Source organism: Genypterus blacodes, unplaced genomic scaffold (assembly GCF_046128005.1).
Source record: "Genypterus blacodes isolate CSIRO-AG114 ecotype Tasmania unplaced genomic scaffold, CSIRO-AGI_Gbla_v1 ptg000032l_1, whole genome shotgun sequence".
NCBI classification, from domain to species: domain Eukaryota; kingdom Metazoa; phylum Chordata; class Actinopteri; order Ophidiiformes; family Ophidiidae; genus Genypterus; species Genypterus blacodes.
The window spans coordinates 5,889,720-5,909,470 of NW_027466845.1; the positions used below are offsets into that span (position 1 = coordinate 5,889,720).

At 39.3% G+C, this 19,751-nt stretch overlaps 3 protein-coding genes across 3 annotated transcripts; all 3 read right to left on the reverse strand.

The window, feature by feature from the left end:
• Nucleotides 1–149: 149 nt before the first annotated feature.
• LOC142995296 (extracellular calcium-sensing receptor-like) lies at nucleotides 150–3,259 on the reverse strand. The gene is made up of 6 exons (XM_076146292.1): nucleotides 3,093–3,259; nucleotides 2,696–2,981; nucleotides 1,728–2,552; nucleotides 1,332–1,553; nucleotides 1,128–1,251; nucleotides 150–1,051 (listed from the first exon to the last, which is right to left on the reverse strand). The coding sequence occupies exons 1-6, from the start codon at nucleotides 3,257–3,259 to the stop codon at nucleotides 150–152; spliced, it is 2,526 nt and encodes an 841-aa protein (XP_076002407.1).
• Nucleotides 3,260–5,822: 2,563 nt separating this feature from the next.
• LOC142995297 (vomeronasal type-2 receptor 1-like) lies at nucleotides 5,823–14,122 on the reverse strand. The gene is made up of 11 exons (XM_076146293.1): nucleotides 13,844–14,122; nucleotides 12,876–13,700; nucleotides 12,480–12,701; nucleotides 12,276–12,399; nucleotides 11,309–12,199; nucleotides 8,766–8,934; nucleotides 8,369–8,654; nucleotides 7,401–8,225; nucleotides 7,005–7,226; nucleotides 6,801–6,924; nucleotides 5,823–6,724 (listed from the first exon to the last, which is right to left on the reverse strand). Exons 1-11 carry the CDS (start codon nucleotides 14,120–14,122, stop codon nucleotides 5,823–5,825), a joined length of 4,869 nt encoding a protein of 1,622 aa, XP_076002408.1.
• A 2,421-nt stretch (nucleotides 14,123–16,543) lies between these two features.
• Nucleotides 16,544–19,689, reverse strand: LOC142995332 (extracellular calcium-sensing receptor-like). The gene is made up of 6 exons (XM_076146333.1): nucleotides 19,577–19,689; nucleotides 19,188–19,464; nucleotides 18,215–19,039; nucleotides 17,832–18,053; nucleotides 17,572–17,695; nucleotides 16,544–17,442 (listed from the first exon to the last, which is right to left on the reverse strand). The coding sequence occupies exons 2-6, from the start codon at nucleotides 19,437–19,439 to the stop codon at nucleotides 16,544–16,546; spliced, it is 2,322 nt and encodes a 773-aa protein (XP_076002448.1). The 5' UTR covers nucleotides 19,440–19,464; nucleotides 19,577–19,689.
• Between the last annotated feature and the right edge of the window lie 62 nt (nucleotides 19,690–19,751).

A 19,751-nucleotide genomic window follows, 5' to 3' on the forward strand; every position in this document is an offset into this window, starting at 1 on the left:
CTAACAATGGCATATACTTTGTACATACAGTGCATGAAGTCCATTATGTCACATCAAGCAAGTGTGATTTTGAGGATTCAAGTAATTGATTTAGTGGGAATTTAACAACAATTTCATTTTATTCATTTATTTAATTTTCGCTGTTTTAGTCAAAATTCTTTTCCCATGACATGCTTCTTGGTATTTCTTTCAGGCTTGATCAGGATTATGTAACATTTAGGTGCAAAAACGCTTAGCAATAAGCCAAAAGCAGAAGACAAAATAGCGAATATCTCCACAGCTACAGTAAACTTTCCAGGAGAGCTGACATATGCTGGGATAAAGGTGATCCACACTGCACAGAATATCAGCATGCTGAAGGTGATGAATTTGGCTTCATTGAAGTTATCAGGCAGCTTCCGTGCTAGAAAGGCCAGAACCAAACACACAATTGCAAGGAGCCCAATGTAGCCCAGGACAGCATAGAAAGCTGCCTCAGAGCCAGTGTTGCATTCTGAAACTATCTTTGTACTGCTGTATCGGAAAACCATGTCTGGAAAGGGTGGGTTTAATGTAAGCCACAACACACAGATCACTATCTGAATGAAAGTGCATGATCCCACTATGATCCTTTGTTGGGCTGGACCAAACTTCCCTGCCACTTTGTTGCCAGGAATGGTGGCTTTGAAAGCTGTCACAACAATAATAGTTTTTCCCAGGACACATGAAATGCAAAGTGCAAATGTTACTCCAAAAGCTGTATGTCGCAGCATGCAGGTCCAGACTGTGGGCCTTCCAATGAAAGTGAGGGGACAGAGAAAACACGTAAAAAGAGAAAACAACAAGAAACAGCTGAGCTCAGAGTTGCTGGCCTTAATTACAGGGGTTTCTTTGTACCGGATGAACACAAACATTGTGGACAGTGACAATAAGGCCCCAAGTAGGGAAACCACTGTGATTGCTATTCCCATTGGTTCATGATATGACAGGAACTCAATTGTTTTAAGAATGCACTTGTCTCTCTTTTCGTTGGACCAGTATTCCTGTGGACATGGTGTGCAGTCTGCTGAACCTGTTGAAAAAGAAAAGATGAAAACTAATATCATTTGTGGTTTGGTATGGCAGAATGGTGACAAAGGTTATATTACCTGTGGAGTTAGCTATAGTTCCATCAGCACATGGAAAACAGTCAAAACAACAGATCGGTTTTCCCTTAATTGGAGCTTTTCTGGTTCCCACTGGACACATATTAGAGCACACTGATTTTGGGACCTGAGAAAAAAAAACATGTTAAATGGTCAGGTTTTATGAACACCTATTCCAGCTTATTTGGTGTGAGAATTCCTTTTTACCACTGTCCCTGTCCTCCACACTATGTTTTCCTCCTTGATGCTGAGCTCATAGTTCTTGTTAGCAGTAGAAGAAAAGTGACCCAGTATCACATGCTGCACCTGCCCATCTATCAGCTGCCAGTTAATAATATCATAAGAAGCAGGAGGGTCGCCTTTCTCATCAAAGAACACAGTGTCACCATAATCATTCTTAAAATTCACTTTATGTAAGTGATGAGAGACCTGGAAGGGTGGATACAGAGATTTTGATTTGATGAGTCAAGGATTGTTTTTTCAATATTTGAAGATATTTCTTTCTTTGTTCTTAAGTGTTCATATTAATAACATTTCAATGCTTCTTGACACATAACTTGTTTATATTTTCATTTCTTAGTGTAAACTTGCAGTGTTTCTCACCTGTTTGGGTTGAATTTCTGATAAATTCAAACATGGCCTCACAGCTTTGACCCCTGCTGGTTCACAGAATACTAAATGATGAAGGGCATGTGCAACTGCATAAACTGCCTTATACACATTGTAGGTCACCCTCAACTCTGATATGTCAAAGAATGCATCTTTAGTATTTAGCAGTAACTCAGAAGCTTTGCATAATTTTTTCTTTGTTTGATTTCTTGAGACTTTTCCAAGTAAAGGGGGTTTACAGCCAGTCAGGACCTCCCAGAAATCCCCCACAAAGGCTGTACCCAGGTCTGAATAATGGCTTATATTTGTAAGGAATGGCTTAAGCTTTGGCATAGCCATCTTCTGTACCACAGTCCCTATTGTACCTCCAAAGGAACGGTAGGTTTCAGGTGTTGACAGACTTGCAGCTGTTATCCAGGCCTCACTTCCAATCCACTGAATTCCTGTAATGTTTTGTTTCACTACCTCTTTCATCAAAGGGTAAATGTCAGTCTTTGAACCAAAAGCCAGGATGACTTTGACAGTTGATTGCTTGATCATTTTAACAACATCCAGATATTTTTCCAGTTTATATGTCCGATAAACTGTGCCGACAAATGCAATACAAACTTCATGCTTTTTAACCTCTTTAGTAAATGCCAGGATTCCTTGCCGTCCATAGTCACTATCAGTCTGTATGGCTCCAATCCACTGCCAGCCAAAATGTTTGACCAGGGCAGCTAAAGCTTTAGCCTGGTAGTAGTCACTGGGGATTGTCCGAAAAAAAGTGGGATATTTACTTTTGTCACTCAGGCAGGCACATGTAGAGAAATAACTGACCTGTGAAAAGACAAATATTAAAAGGAATTTCACTAAACAAGCACTGACTTATCACTATTACTACATGAATTCAATGTTGATATTATACTTAAAGGCTTAAATATTAACATGAAGAGTCTTATTTAAAACATTTCACATCTTACAACTGGCACTTGAAATGATCCCAGGGTTCCAGCCACAGCGATGGACTGAGATGATCCCGACTCTGCTATTAAGGCAGATATTGCTGGAGGACACGAAGAAGTCGATTCCTTCTCTTCTGTTCCACTAGCCAGTGTCAGTGCAGCACGTAGTGTATTAGGTGGAGATGAACAAGAATTAAGGATCTTGTAGCCAAGAGATATGTTTGGCAGAAGAGTTGCATCTCTGTTTATTTCCTCAATTGCAAATATCATCACTTGGGTCCATCGAAAAGCACGCATATAAAATCTACAAAAGATGAAGGAGATAGATGGCACTGTAAAATGAAACAACATCTGATGGGCAATGGTTAGTTGAAAACATAAATACAGTCCTGCATGCAGACATAATAAACTTTACCCTGTACATTCTGCTCCAGGTGGCTCCCTCTTAAATGAAGAAGTGCTGCTTATGTCTTTGTTGAAGACAGGGAAAATTCCCCCAATCATCAGGTCTCCCTGTTTGAACAAACTCGGCATGTTAAACCTGCCAAACAATTCACAACCAAAAGCAGTGTTCAAGCACATGACTGACAAAGAGAAGAGTGGGGATTCCAGAGGATGCATTTTTTATGAGCAATGAGTGCACAAGTCCTAAAACTATGCAGCATGCAAAAACATGTGCTCACTTTATAATAGGTTTGTTTATTTCCCACTGGGCAAAGTTATCTCGGATTGGTAAAGGGTGGCACAACAGGGAATGGTGGTTTTTGTTTTGGCTTTACTAGCATAGATATGTGTGATCTATGTCAGTTTTTAATGTGGGCCCAGCTACTGAACCATTGCTAAAATCCACCAATATTCAGCAGTTAGGTGAAATTGTTGAGGGGTGCAAGTAAAAAAAATTTGAATTTGAATTAAACTCAAGTCAATAGTACTAGGTTCGATTAATTCTCTTTTACTTCAGCTTGTAAGAGTAGAAGCAGATTTTGAAATAGGTTAAAAAAGCTGTTCATGGCTGGGAATGTGACACCCACTTTTGCGTGATCACTGTTGTGTATTGTTTTGTATGCTTGTATATATGTATATTCATTTTGCATGTGTGAGTCCACATTTCGTTTTGATTTTGATTTTGTTGTTTGCTGTTTGTGCATTGCTTATTGAAACCAGCAGGAGGCACTTTCCATTAGTTGAGAGTCTGTCTGCGGCAGTCATTTTGCGGCTTATACGCACCTGTGTCATTTTCCCTCATTCTGCTGAGTGATGCTGAACGACGCAGACGTGAAGTGTCTCAATTGTTTGTTTGCTTTGCAGGTTATTATTGATTTGATAACGAGAATTATAAAATGTGTTTGGTGTATTCAACTGGTAAATAAAGATTGATTCTGCTGAGTGATGCTGAACGATGCAGACGTGAAGTGTCTCAATTGTTTGTTTGCTTAGCAGAACAAATAATCTCTTAACACGGTGTTGACAAGATACCTGTAACAGGAACACTATCAGCTTTTGACCCTACATCTCAAATAAGAATACTGTAAAATAATTGACTGGGTCTTTGCAGGCAATAATCATGTATTGCACACAATGACAATGGCTGTAACTGATGATTAAACAATGCATGTAAGGAATCTCCTTACCACATTTCTCCCAACAAATTCTCTCTGTGCTCAATCCAGAGTTGGTCAGTTCATTACTGTTAAAGTGACAAAGTGCACTTTTGTACCAGCTGGGAGTCTAAAACTCTTCTTTATACAAACATTATGACAACAAACACAATAAATTCCAATAAACAGCCATTTGAATGCTTTATAAAATTGTTTGAACAACTCATTAAACCACATCAAACGAGTCAACAGCCTGCCCAAGCACACCAGTAGCGTTTAGCTTTGCACCATGCACACATGCTGTTGGAGGCATCGCACAAACAGCAGCAAACAAAACTGTCCTTTAAACTTTAACATGGAGTTATAAGATTCCCCCAGCCACAATACAGCTAAAATATGGAATACATTTGCACACTCACAGTCATTCTGAAGCTTGAATAGTCCTTCAACTATAATCCAAAGACACAGAGATCAGTGTTTTTGCTGTTTTCTCTAACATCGCACACATGCTGGTCTGACAGAGAGAAAACTGAAAAATCACCTCTTGTGGACATAACCAATTTTGATTGACGTTGGTTTCATCCAATAGTAGAGCTTCTATGCTTTCTAACCATCCAACATCGTCCCGGATGTGTTTTAGAGTGTTATGATGCATGACGTCATGCTTGAGATTTCAAGGGCCAGCGGTCAAGGCTTGAAATTGCCAGATTTCGAGTAGGTGGTAAGTTGGAAAGTAAGGTTTTGTGCATTGATTCTGCAAAAATGTGAAATATAAAACACATTTTTGCCTTCCTGAAGAGGCTTGACTACTACTTCTCAGAAAATGACCACTTTGATAGTAAAACAGGGTATTATAATGCTTCTCAGTGTCTTTTCATGGCTCAAATTTGCGACCTATTCCATCATGAGTTTTTGGAGGACTCTGTAGTCTTAATGTGTAAAAGTTACTCTTACTATTATTATATGATTTCACTATTGTGTAATCATTCAGAGGGGTACATTACAGAACTCAGCTGTTGGTTTATACCTGATGAATGATGCTATGATATTGTGTTAAATAATTATCATATAAATAATTAATAGCTACATAATTACATAAAGTAAACATTTTGCCAAATCAATCAGTATAACAGAAAATGATACAGGCAGCAAGTGAACATGCACTACTGTGCACATAGATTATCCAACAAAGAAATGTCCCTAACAATGGCATATACTTTGTACATCGAGTCGAGTGGGTAGAGCTTCTGCTTAAAAACCGGAGGGTTGCCGGTTCAAGTCCCTGCCGACGTGCCCCTGAGCAAGGCACTGAACCCTCAATTGCTCCCCCCTCTGCGAAGGGTGGTAATATAATGTAATGTAAGTCGCTTTGGATAAAAGCGTCTGCCAAATGATCGTTATTATTATTATTATTATTATTACATACAGTGCATGAAGTCCATTATGTCACATCAAGCAAGTGTGATTTTGAGGATTCAAGTAATTGATTTAGTGGGAATTTAACAACAATTTCATTTTATTCATTTATTTAATTTTCGCTGTTTTAGTCAAAATTCTTTTCCCATGACATGCTTCTTGGTATTTCTTTCAGGCTTGATCAGGATTATGTAACATTTAGGTGCAAAAACGCTTAGCAATAAGCCAAAAGCAGATGACAAAATAGCGAATATCTCCACAGCTACAGTAAACTTTCCAGGAGAGCTGACATATGCTGGGATAAAGGTGATCCACACTGCACAGAATATCAGCATGCTGAAGGTGATGAATTTGGCTTCATTGAAGTTATCAGGCAGCTTCCGTGCTAGAAAGGCCAGAACCAAACACACAATTGCAAGGAGCCCAATGTAGCCCAGGACAGCATAGAAAGCAGCCTCAGAACCAGTGTTGCATTCTGAAACTATCTTTGTACTGCTGTATCGGAAAACCATGTCTGGAAAGGGTGGGTTTAATGTAAGCCACAACACACAGATCACTATCTGAATGAAAGTGCATGATCCCACTATGATCCTTTGTTGGGCTGGACCAAACTTCCCTGCCACTTTGTTGCCAGGAATGGTGGCTTTGAAAGCCGTCACTACAACAATAGTTTTTCCCAGGACACATGAAATGCAAAGTGCAAATGTTACTCCAAAAGCTGTATGTCGCAGCATGCAGGTCCAGACTGTGGGCCTTCCAATGAAAGTGAGGGGACAGAGAAAACACGTAAAAAGAGAAAACAACAAGAAACAGCTGAGCTCAGAGTTGCTGGCCTTAATTACAGGGGTTTCTTTGTACCGGATGAACACAAACATTGTGGACAGTGACAATAAGGCCCCAAGTAGGGAAACCACTGTGATTGCTATTCCCATTGGTTCATGATATGATAGGAACTCAATTGTTTTAAGAATGCACTTGTCTCTCTTTTCGTTGGACCAGTATTCCTGTGGACATGGTGTGCAGTCTGCTGAACCTGTTGAAAAAGAAAAGATGAAAACTAATATCATTTGTGGTTTGGTATGGCAGAATGGTGACAAAGGTTATATTACCTGTGGAGTTAGCTATAGTTCCATCAGCACATGGAAAACAGTCAAAACAACAGATCGGTTTTCCCTTAATTGGAGCTTTTCTGGTTCCCACTGGACACATATTAGAGCACACTGATTTTGGGACCTGAGAAAAAAAAACATGTTAAATGGTCAGGTTTTATGAACACCTATTCCAGCTTATTTGGTGTAAGAATTCCTTTTTACCACTGTCCCTGTCCTCCACACTATGTTTTCCTCCTTGATGCTGAGCTCATAGTCCTTGTTAGCAGTAGAAGAAAAGTGACCCAGTATCACATGCTGCACCTGCCCATCTATCAGCTGCCAGTTAATAATATCATAAGAAGCAGGAGGGTCGCCTTTCTCATCAAAGAACACAGTGTCACCATAATCATTCTTAAAATTCACTTTATGTAAGTGATGAGAGACCTGGAAGGGTGGATACAGAGATGTTGATTTGATGAGTCAAGGATTGTTTTTTCAATATTTGAAGATATTTCTTTCTTTGTTCTTAAGTGTTCATATTAATAACATTTCAATGCTTCTTGACACATAACTTGTTTATATTTTCATTTCTTAGTGTAAACTTGCAGTGTTTCTCACCTGTTTGGGTTGAATTTCTGATAAATTCAAACATGGCCTCACAGCTTTGACCCCTGCTGGTTCACAGAATACTAAATGATGAAGGGCATGTGCAACTGCATAAACTGCCTTATACACATTGTAGGTCACCCTCAACTCTGATATGTCAAAGAATGCATCTTTAGTATTTAGCAGTAACTCAGAAGCTTTGCATAATTTTTTCTTTGTTTGATTTCTTGAGACTTTTCCAAGTAAAGGGGGTTTACAGCCAGTCAGGACCTCCCAGAAATCCCCCACAAAGGCTGTACCCAGGTCTGAATAATGGCTTATATTTGTAAGGAATGGCTTAAGCTTTGGCATAGCCATCTTCTGTACCACAGTCCCTATTGTACCTCCAAAGGAACGGTAGGTTTCAGGTGTTGACAGACTTGCAGCTGTTATCCAGGCCTCACTTCCAATCCACTGAATTCCTGTAATGTTTTGTTTCACTACCTCTTTCATCAAAGGGTAAATGTCAGTCTTTGGAATAAAAGCCAGGATGACTTTAACAGTTGATTGCTTGATCATTTTCACAACATCCAGATATTTTTCCCGTTTATATGTCCGATAAACTGTGCCGACAAATGCAATACAAACTCCAAGCTTTTTAACCTCTTTAGTAAATGCCAGGATTCCTTGCCGTCCATAGTCACTATCAGACTGTATGGCTCCAATCCACTGCCAGCCAAAATGTTTGACCAGGGCAGCTAAAGCTTTAGCCTGGTAGTAGTCACTGGGGATTGTCCGAAAAAAAGTGGGATATTTACTTTTGTCACTCAGGCAAGCACATGTAGAGAAATAACTGACCTGTGAAAAGACAAATATTAAAAGGAATTTCACTAAACAAGCACTGACTTATCACTATTACTACATGAATTCAATGTTGATATTATACTTAAAGGCTTAAATATTAACATGAAGAGTCTTATTTAAAACATTTCACATCTTACAACTGGCACTTGAAATGATCCCAGGGTTCCAGCCACAGCGATGGACTGAGATGATCCCGACTCTGCTATTAAGGCAGATATTGCTGGAGGACACAAAGAAGTCGATTCCTTCTCTTCTGTTCCACTAGCCAGTGTCAGTGCAGCACGTAGTGTATTAGGTGGAGATGAACAAGAATTAAGGATCTTGTAGCCAAGAGATATGTTTGGCAGAAGAGTTGCATCTCTGTTTATTTCCTCAATTGCAAATATCATCACCTGGGTCCATCGAAAAGCACGCATATAAAATCTACAAAAGATGAAGGAGATAGATGGCACTGTAAAATGAAACAACATCTGATGAGCAATGGCTAGTTGAAAACATAAATACAGTCCTGCATGCAGACATAATAAACTTTACCCTGTACATTCTGCTCCAGGTGGCTCCCTCTTAAATGAAGAAGTGCTGCTTATGTCTTTGTTGAAGACAGGGAAAATTCCCCCAATCATCAGGTCTCCCTGTTTGAACAAACTCGGCATGTTAAACCTGCCAAACAATTCACAACCAAAAGCAGTGTTCAAGCACATGACTGACAAAGAGAAGAGTGTGGATTCCAGAGGATGCATTTTTTATGAGCAATGAGTGCACAAGTCCTAAAACTGTGCAGCATGCAAAAACATGTGCTCACTTTATAATAGGTTTGTTTATTTCCCACTGGGCAAAGTTATCTCGGATTGGTAAAGGGTGGCACAACAGGGAATGGTGATTGTTGTTTTGGCTTTACTAGCATAGATATGTGTGATCTATGTCAGTTTTTAATGTGGGCCCAGCTACTGAACCATTGCTAAAATCCACCAATATTCAGCAGTTAGGTGAAATTGTTGAGGGGTGCAAGTAAAAAAAAATTGAATTTGAATTAAACTCAAGTCAATAGTACTAGGTTCGATTAATTCTCTTTTACTTCAGCTTGTAAGAGTAGAAGCAGATTTTGAAATAGGTTAAAAAAGCTGTTCATGGCTGGGAATGTGACACCCACTTTTGCGTGATCACTGTTGTGTATTGTTTTGTATGCTTGTATATATGTATATTCATTTTGCATGTGTGAGTCCACATTTCGTTTTGATTTTGATTTTGTTGTTTGCTGTTTGTGCATTGCTTATTGAAACCAGCAGGAGGCACTTTCCATTAGTTGAGAGTCTGTTTGCGGCAGTCATTTTGCGGCTTATACGCACCTGTGTCATTTTCCCTCATTCTGCTGAGTGATGCTGAACGACGCAGACGTGAAGTGTCTCAATTGTTTGTTTGCTTCGCAGGTTATTATCGATTTGACAACGAGAATTATAAAATGTATTTGGTGTATTCTACTGGTAAATAAAGATTGATTCTGCTGAGTGATGCTGAACGATGCAGACGTGAAGTGTCTCAATTGTTTGTTTGCTTAGCAGAACAAATAATCTCTTAACACGGTGTTGACAAGATACCTGTAACAGGAACACTATCAGCTTTTGACCCTACATCTCAAATAAGAATACTGTAAAATAAATGACTGGGTCTTTGCAGGCAATAATCATGTATTGCACACAATGACAATGGCTGTAACTGATGATTAAACAATGCATGTAAGGAATCTCCTTACCACATTTCTCCCAACAAATTCTCTCTGTGCTCAATCCAGAGTTGGTCAGTTCATTACTGTTAAAGTGACAGAGTGCACTTTTGTACCAGCTGGGAGTCTAAAACTCTTCTTTATACAAACATTATGACAACAAACACAATAAATTCCAATAAACAGCCATTTGAATGCTTTATAAAATTGTTTGAACAACTCATTAAACCACATCAAACGAGTCAACAGCCTGCCCAAGCACACCAGTAGCGTTTAGCTTTGCACCATGCACACATACTGTTGGAGGCATCGCACAAACAGCAGCAAACAAAACTGTCCTTTAAACTTTAACATGGAGTTATAAGATTCCCCCAGCCACAATACAGCTAAAATATGGAATACATTTGCACACTCACAGTCATTCTGAAGCTTGAATAGTCCTTCAACTATAATCCAAAGACACAGAGATCAGTGTTTTTGCTGTTTTCTCTAACATCGAACACATGCTGGTCTGACAGAGAGAAAACTGAAAAATCACCTCTTGTGGACATAACCAATTTTGATTGACGTTGGTTTCATCCAATAGTAGAGCTTCTATGCTTTCTAACCATCCAACATCGTCCCGGATGTGTTTTAGAGTGTTATGATGCATGACGTCATGCTTGAGATTTCAAGGGCCAGCGGTCAAGGCTTGAAATTGCCAGATTTCGAGTAGTTGGTAAGTTGGAAAGTAAGGTTTTGTGCATTGATTCTGCAAAAATGTGAAATATAAAACACATTTTTGCCTTCCTGAAGAGGCTTGACTACTACTTCTCAGAAAATGACCACTTTGATAGTAAAACAGGGTATTATAATGCTTCTCAGTGTCTTTTCATGGCTCAAATTTGCGACCTATTCCATCATGAGTTTTTGGAGGACTCTGTAGTCTTAATGTGTAAAAGTTACTCTTACTATTATTATATGATTTCACTATTGTGTAATCATTCAGAGGGGTACATTACAGAACTCAGCTGTTGGTTTATACCTGATGAATGATGCTATGATATTGTGTTAAATAATTATCATATAAATAATTAATAGCTACATAATTACATAAAGTAAACATTTTGCCAAATCAATCAGTATAACAGAAAATGATACAGGCAGCAAGTGAACATGCACTACTGTGCACATAGATTATACAACAAAGAAATGTCCCTAACAATGGCATATACTTTGTACATACAGTGCATGAAGTCCATTATGTCACATCAAGCAAGTGTGATTTTGAGGATTCAAGTAATTGATTTAGTGGGAATTTAACAACAATTTCATTTTATTCATTTATTTAATTTTCGCTGTTTTAGTCAAAATTCTTTTCCCATGACATGCTTCTTGGTATTTCTTTCAGGCTTGATCAGGATTATGTAACATTTAGGTGCAAAAACGCTTAGCAATAAGCCAAAAGCAGATGACAAAATAGCGAATATCTCCACAGCTACAGTAAACTTTCCAGGAGAGCTGACATATGCTGGGATAAAGGTGATCCACACTGCACAGAATATCAGCATGCTGAAGGTGATGAATTTGGCTTCATTGAAGTTATCAGGCAGCTTCCGTGCTAGAAAGGCCAGAACCAAACACACAATTGCAAGGAGCCCAATGTAGCCCAGGACAGCATAGAAAGCAGCCTCAGAGCCAGTGTTGCATTCTAAAACTATCTTTGTACTGCTATATCGGAAAACCATGTCTGGAAAGGGTGGGTTTAATGTAAGCCACAACACACAGATCACTATCTGAATGAAAGTGCATGATCCCACTATGATCCTTTGTTGGGCTGGACCAAACTTCCCTGCCACTTTGTTGCCAGGAATGGTGGCTTTGAAAGCTGTCACTACAACAACAGTTTTTCCCAGGACACATGAAATGCAAAGTGCAAATGTTACTCCAAAAGCTGTGTGTCGCAGCATACAGGTCCAGACTGTGGGCCTTCCAATGAAAGTGAGGGGACAGAGAAAACACGTAAAAAGAGAAAACAACAAGAAACAGCTGAGCTCAGAGTTGCTGGCCTTAATTACAGGGGTTTCTTTGTACCGGATGAACACAAACATTGTGGACAGTGACAATAGGGCCCCAAGTAGGGAAACCACTGTGATTGCTATTCCCATTGGTTCATGATATGACAGGAACTCAATTGTTTTAAGAATGCACTTGTCTCTCTTTTCGTTGGACCAGTATTCCTGTGGACATGGTGTGCAGTCTGCTGAACCTGTTGAAAAAGAAAAGATGAAAACTAATATCATTTGTGGTTTGGTATGGCAGAATGGTGACAAAGGTTATATTACCTGTGGAGTTAGCTATAGTTCCATCAGCACATGGAAAACAGTCAAAACAACAGATCGGTTTTCCCTTAATTGGAGCTTTTCTGGTTCCCACTGGACACATATTAGAGCACACTGATTTTGGGACCTGAGAAAAAAAAACATGTTAAATGGTCAGGTTTTATGAACACCTATTCCAGCTTATTTGGTGTAAGAATTCCTTTTTACCACTGTCCCTGTCCTCCACACTATGTTTTCCTCCTTGATGCTGAGCTCATAGTCCTTGTTAGCAGTAGAAGAAAAGTGACCCAGTATCACATGCTGCACCTGCCCATCTATCAGCTGCCAGTTAATAATATCATAAGAAGCAGGAGGGTCGCCTTTCTCATCAAAGAACACAGTGTCACCATAATCATTCTTAAAATTCACTTTATGTAAGTGATCAGAGACCTGGAAGGGTGGATACAGAGATTTTGATTTGATGAGTCAAGGATTGTTTTTTCAATATTTGAAGATATTTCTTTCTTTGTTCTCAAGTGTTCATATTAATAACATTTCAATGCTTCTTGACACATAACTTGTTTATATTTTCATTTCTTAGTGTAAACTTGCAGTGTTTCTCACCTGTTTGGGTTGAATTTCTGATAAATTCAAACATGGCCTCACAGCTTTGACCCCTGCTGGTTCACAGAATACTAAATGATGAAGGGCATGTGCAACTGCATAAACTGCCTTATACACATTGTAGGTCACCCTCAACTCTGAGATGTCAAAGAATGCATCTTTAGTATTTAGCAGTAACTCAGAAGCTTTGCATAATTTTTTCTTTGTTTGATTTCTTGAGACTTTTCCAAGTAAAGTGGTTTTACAGCCAGTCAGGACCTCCCAGAAATCCCCCACAAAGGCTGTACCCAGGTCTGAATAATGGCTTATATTTGTAAGGAATGGTTTAAGCTTTGGCATAGCCATCTTCTGTACCACAGTCCCTATTGTACCTCCAAAGGAACGGTAGGTTTCAGGTGTTGACAGTCTTGCAGCTGTTATCCAGGCCTCACTTCCAATCCACTGAATTCCTGTAATGTTTTGTTTCACTACCTCTTTCATCAAAGGGTAAATGTCAGTCTTTGAACCAAAAGCCAGGATGACTTTGACAGTTGATTGCTTGATCATTTTAACAACATCCAGATATTTTTCCAGTTTATATGTCCGATAAACTGTGCCGACAAATGCAATACAAACTTCAAGCTTTTTAACCTCTTTAGTAAATGCCAGGATTCCTTGCCGTCCATAGTCACTATCAGACTGTATGGCTCCAATCCACTGCCAGCCAAAATGTTTGACCAGGGCAGCTAAAGCTTTAGCCTGGTAGTAGTCACTGGGGATTGTCCGAAAAAAAGTGGGATATTTACTTTTGTCACTCAGGCAGGCACATGTAGAGAAATAACTGACCTGTGAAAAGACAAATATTAAAAGGAATTTCACTAAACAAGCACTGACTTATCACTATTACTACATGAATTCAATGTTGATATTATACTTAAAGGCTTAAATATTAACATGAAGAGTCTCATCTAAAACATTTCACATCTTACAACTGGCACTTGAAATGATCCCAGGGTTCCAGCCACAGCGATGGACTGAGATGATCCCGACTCTGCTATTAAGGCAGATATTGCTGGAGGACACGAAGAAGTCGATTCTTTCTCTTCTGTTCCACTAGCCAGTGTCAGTGCAGCACGTAGTGTATTAGGTGGAGATGAACAAGAATTAAGGATCTTGTAGCCAAGAGATATGTTTGGCAGAAGAGTTGCATCTCTGTTTATTTCCTCAATTGCAAATATCATCACCTGGGTCCATCGAAAAGCACGCATATCAAATCTACAAAAGATGAAGGAGATAGATTGCAATGTAAAATGAAACAACATCTGATGAGCAATGGTTAGTTGAAAACATAAATACAGTCCTGCATGCAGACATAATAAACTTTACCCTGTACATTCTGCTCCAGGTGGCTCCCTCTTAAATGAAGAAGTGCTGCTTATGTCTTTGTTGAAGACAGGGAAAATTCCCCCAATCATCAGGTCTCCCTGTTTGAACAAATTCAGCATGTTAAACCTGCCAAACAATTCACAACCAAAAGCAGTGTTCAAGCACATGACTGACAAAGAGAAGAGTGTGGATTCCAGAGGATGCATTGTTTTGAGAACAATGAGGGCACAAGTCCTATAACTGTGCAGCATGCGAACATATGTGCTCACTTCATAAAAGGTTTGTTTATTTCCCACTGGGCACAGTAATCTCGGATTGGTAATGGATGGCACAACAGGGAATGGTGATTGCTATTTGAACTTTGCGAACATGAATCTACCAACACTAACATGCACGCAAATACAATACACATTCAGATCTCAATTTCTGTGTGATTTATTTCAGTTTTTAACGTGAGCGCAGCTACTGACGCCTTGCATACATTCATAAAAATTCACAAAATCTCTTTTAAATTTATCCAATATTCAGCAGTTTAATGAAATAATTAAGGGGTGCAATATCTTGAATTATTTGTTTTAATTCAGATGTTTCACAAGTGGAAACTGTTTTTGAAATCGGTAGTACAAATCATGTTAATGGCCAAGATGCTATCAGTGTTAAACCCGAAACATCAAACAAGAATACTGTGAAATAATTGACCAGGTCTTTCCAGTTAGCAACGATGTATTGCACACGCACTGTCAATGGATGTAGGTGTTGATTATAATTTTGTGAGTCATAATGTAACAATGATTTCTGGATAATATTCATCCATGTATTTCGTTTTATTTTGAGTGGAAGATCTCCTCTCTTTCCGAAATGACAGGTTTGGCAAGATTATGACAAGATTAGTTGATCATTGGTTTAGGAGCGCATGGTTGGTCCCTATTGGCTTGTCAATCAAAGTCAAGTTCCGCCTCGCGCCGAAGGTAGAAGTGTCGCTCAGATGCCGATAGTCAAACGTCACGATAATGAGAGCTATACATCATGAAAGTATTTCTAAAAAAAAGTGAAATTTCTATTAATTTCTATAAACAGACACCAAAAGGGTGGCGGAGCAACTAAGAGAAACTGGCGAAGGACCCGAGACGACTCCTGGATAGAGAACACGTCTAAACTATCTTGGTGAGTTAGCGCTTGAAGCTAAACGAATGTGAGCTAACCTAGGATGAGCTAAGTGTGGCTAGTGTTTTGCGCCTGGAGTGTCTGCACGCGCTCTCTCTAGCTGTATCAAGTTGATGAAAGTTCATGAAAGTTGAAAGTGTTCCTTCACTCTCTGACCTACATTCATTGTCTTTTGATGTTGATTCTTTGCTTCTTTGTGATGTAGCTGCCACATTTTCATTTAGTGTTCACTGTTGATATATGTACTTTATAAGGAACTTGAAGTGTTGTTGGGGTAATGCGTTTTGTGATGAGCCAAAGACGTTTTGAGAAAGACGTTTGTCGTGTAGCCTCTGGGCTAGAAGAGGAGTGTGTGTGTGTGTGTGTGTGTGTGTGTGTGTGTGTGTGTGTGTGTGTGTGTGTGTGTGTGTGTGTGTGTGTGTGTGTGTGTGTGTGTGTGTGTATATATACTATAGGGGGGTATTATTATATATTATAGGGGGGTAACTTCCTCTTCTATGCTGGGGGCTCTGAGTGTCATGGGGTTCGGCTGTTAACAGAGGCATGTGTCAGGATTTGATCCATGATAAATGCTCAGTCAGTGGTTTGGCCTTATGAGGCTGCATCCACATCTGGCCCTTTGGTGTATAGTAGGAACTGGCATCTAATCACCGCAGTTTACATGTATCATATTGGGGAAATTACGTTTGGTATGGTAACTGATGGAAAAGTTGTCGCTGATTTGTAGCTGGTTCAACAAAAAAAACCTTGTTGACGCAGACTCAACAGGAGAGAGCTGTCGTGTCCACAATGGGAAAACCTCCTAAAGAAAGGCCTTGTTTGGTGCGTTGCCGGTGTGATGGAGAGCAAAGCAGAGTTCTAGTTGAACCTAGGCTCCAAAGACTGTTGAATATGAATACATATAACTTGTATCAAATTATTGTGCATTTCAAGATGAATTCTAACTATTTGGTTGAGAATGGGGGGGAAATAGGACCTGGTTTCATTTTGTTATATTTATTCATAGTATGCAGTGTACTGTACAATGATTTCTTGAGAAGTCACATTAGGAACATTTGTTTGAAATTCTAAAACTACAGCTTTATAGTTTTCTGTGGTTATTAGCATTCATATTTACGCATTATATTTAATTTTTTTATTCATATTTTTCCCATTACATGTTTTTTGGTATTCCTTTCTGGTTTGATCAGGATTATGTAACATTTAGGTGCAAAAATGCTCAACAATAAGCCAAAAGCAGAAGACAAAATAGCAAATATCTCCACAGCTACAGTAAACTTCCCAGGTGAGCTGACATATGCTGGGATAAAGGTGATCCACACTGCACAGAATATCAGCATGCTAAAGGTGATGAATTTGGCTTCATTGAAGTTATCAGGCAGCTTCCGTGCTAGAAATGCCAGAACCAAACACACTGTTGCAAGGAGCCCAATGTAGCCCAGGACTGCGTCAAAAGCAGCCTCAGAACCAGTGTTGCATTCTAAAACTATGTTTGCATTACTATTTCGGAAAACCATGTCTGGGAATGGTGGATTTAATGTCAGCCACAACACACAGATCACTATCTGAATGAAAGTGCATGATCCCACTATGATCCTTTGCTGGGTAGGTCCAAACTTCCCTGCCACTTTGTTGCCAGGAATGGTGGCTTTGAAAGCTGTCACAACAATAATAGTTTTTCCCAAGACACAGGAAATGCAAAGTGCAAATGTCACTCCAAAAGCTGTGTGTCGCAGCATGCAGGTCCAGACTGTGGGCCTTCCAATGAAAGTGAGGGGACAGAGAAAACACATAAAAAGAGAAAACAACAAGAAACAGCTGAGCTCAGAGTTGCTTGCCTTAATTACAGGTGTTTCTTTGTATCGGATGAACACAAACATTGTGGACAGTGACAATAAGGCTCCAAGTATGGAAACCACTGTTATTGCTATTCCCATTGGTTCATGATATGATAGGAACTCAATTGTTTTAAGAATGCACTCGTCTTTCTTTTCATTGGACCAATATTCCTGTGGGCAAGGTGTACAGTCTGCTGAACCTGTAGTATATAAATACAGAGCATTTATTCTGCTATTGTTATTTAAAAATGTTTGATTATACCCATTATGAAAATGTTGCATATATATACTCAACATATACAAAATTAGATATTTTTCGGTTATGTTACCTGTGGTGTTAGCTATAGTTCCATCAGCACATGGAATGCAGTTAAAACAACAGATGGGTTTTCCCTTAATTCGCGCTTTTCTAGTTCCCACTGGACAAATATTAGAGCACACTGATTTTGGTACCTGAGGAAAATAAAACAGCGTTTGAACAATGTCATTGTGGTGAAGCAAAGAGCTGGGATCACCTGTGCTTCTGAATAACTATCAATAAATCATTTTTTGTGGGGCACAATGAACTTGTCGGAGAAGATGTCTTTACCATTTTCCCTGTCTTCCACACTATGTTCTCCTCCTTGATGTTGAGATCATAGTCCTTGTTAGCAGTAGTAGCAAAGTGACCCAGTATCACATGCTGCACCTGCCCATCTATCAGCTGCCAGTTAATAATATCATAAGAAGCAGGAGGGTCGCCTTTCTCATCAAAGAACACAGTGTCACCGTAATCATTCTTAAAATTCACTTTATGTAAGTGATCAGAGACCTGTAATGGAGGATAAAGAGATGTTGATTTGATAAGTCATGATTACTTTTTGACATTTTCAAGTATTTTTATCTTTGTTAGCATTTCTTTATATGAACAACATTAGGAATCGATGCTTCTTGACACATTATTGGTTGTAAATCACTTGCGGTATTTCTCACCTGTTTGGGTTGAATTTCTGATATGTTCAAACATGGCCTCACTGCCTTTACTCCAACTGGATCACAAAATACTAAATGATGAAGGGCATGTGCAACTGCATAAACTGCCTTGTACACATTATAGGACAGTCTTAATTTTGAGACATCAAAGAATGCATCTTCCGTGTTCAGCCGTAGCTCAGAACCTTTGCATACTTTTTTCTTTGCCTGATTACTTGAGAGTTTTCCAGGTAAAGGCGGTCTACAGCCAGCCATAACCTCCCAGAAATCCCCCACAAAGGCTGTATTTGGGTCTGTATAGTGGCTTATATTAGTAAGGAATGGTTTTAGCTTTGGCATAGTCATCTTATGTACCACAGTCCCTATTGTTCCTCCAAAGGAGTGGAAGTTTTCAGGTGTGGACAGTGGTGCAGCTGTTATCCATGCCTCACTTCCAATCCACTGAATTCCTGTAATGTTCTGTTTTACGACTTCTTTCAACAAAAGATAAAAGTCATTCTCTGGAACAAAAGCCAGGATGACTTTAACAGTTGATTGCTTGATCATTTTTACAACATCCAGATATTTTTCCATTTTGTACGTACGCAAAACTGTCCCAACAAATGCAATACAAACTCCAAGCTTTTTGACCTCCTCAGTAAATGCCAGGACCCCTTGCCGTCCATAGTCATTGTCAGACTGTATGGCTCCAATCCACTGCCAGCCAAAATGTTTGACCAGGGCAGCTAAAGCTTTAGCCTGGTAGTAGTCACTGGGGATTGTCCGAAAAAAAGTAGGATATTTACTTTTGTCACTCAGGCAGGCACATGTTGAGGAATAGCTGACCTGTGAAAAGAAAAATGACAAAAGCAATTGCAGAAAGTGAAAAAGAAGCAGAATCATGATGATTCATAAGTGAAAATGCCCTAGTTGACTCATGCATTAACATACAGTAAACGGCTAAAATATTTTCTTGTCTTATTTCACTTCTTACAATCGGCATTTGAAATGGTCCAAGGAGGCCAGCCAGAGCTATTGATCGAGATGATGCTGATCCTGCTATTAAGGAAGATATTGGTGGAGGACACTGGGTGGTGGATTTGCTCTCCTCTCTGCCACTAGCCAATGTTAGGGCAGCACGCAATGAATTACTTGGAGATACACAAGAGCTAAGAATCCTATAGCCAAGAGATATGTTTGGCAGAAGAGTTGCATCTCTATTGATTTCCTCAATGGCAAATATCATCACCTGGGTCAATCGAAAATAACGGCTGAAAAATCTGAAAGACAATTTTTTTTAGTAGATCATATTAAAAAATTACAGAGCTTGTAGCAATGATGATAATTTAAGATGTAAGAAGAGTACATATCAATTTTGGAAACGGTATACAAAATAAAACTTACCCTGCACACGCCACTCCAAGCGGCTCCGAAGTAAACGTATTAATGCTGCTAATCTCTCTTATGAAAACGGGGAAAATACCCCCAATCATTATATCTCCTTGCTTGAACAAACTCTGCTTGTTAAACCTGCCTAACATTTTACAGCCAGAAGCTG

Coding starts and splice junctions, on each gene's coding strand:
- LOC142995297 (XM_076146293.1), bottom strand. CDS start 14,122: ATGCGTGCTTTTCGATGGACCCAGGTGATGATATTTGCAATTGAGGAA. Junction 12,400..12,479: donor TGTGGAGGACAGGGACAGTG/GTAAAAAGGAAT, acceptor TTTTTTTCTCAG/GTCCCAAAATCAGTGTGCTC. Junction 8,655..8,765: donor CCTGGAGCAGAATGTACAGG/GTAAAGTTTATT, acceptor CATCTTTTGTAG/ATTTTATATGCGTGCTTTTC.
- LOC142995332 (XM_076146333.1), bottom strand. CDS start 19,439: ATGATATTTGCCATTGAGGAAATCAATAGAGATGCAACTCTTCTGCCA. Junction 19,040..19,187: donor GACCATTTCAAATGCCGATT/GTAAGAAGTGAA, acceptor TTCTTTTCACAG/GTCAGCTATTCCTCAACATG. Junction 18,054..18,214: donor CAGAAATTCAACCCAAACAG/GTGAGAAATACC, acceptor CCTCCATTACAG/GTCTCTGATCACTTACATAA.
- LOC142995296 (XM_076146292.1), bottom strand. CDS start 3,259: ATGTGCTTGAACACTGCTTTTGGTTGTGAATTGTTTGGCAGGTTTAAC. Junction 2,982..3,092: donor CCTGGAGCAGAATGTACAGG/GTAAAGTTTATT, acceptor CATCTTTTGTAG/ATTTTATATGCGTGCTTTTC. Junction 1,252..1,331: donor TGTGGAGGACAGGGACAGTG/GTAAAAAGGAAT, acceptor TTTTTTTCTCAG/GTCCCAAAATCAGTGTGCTC.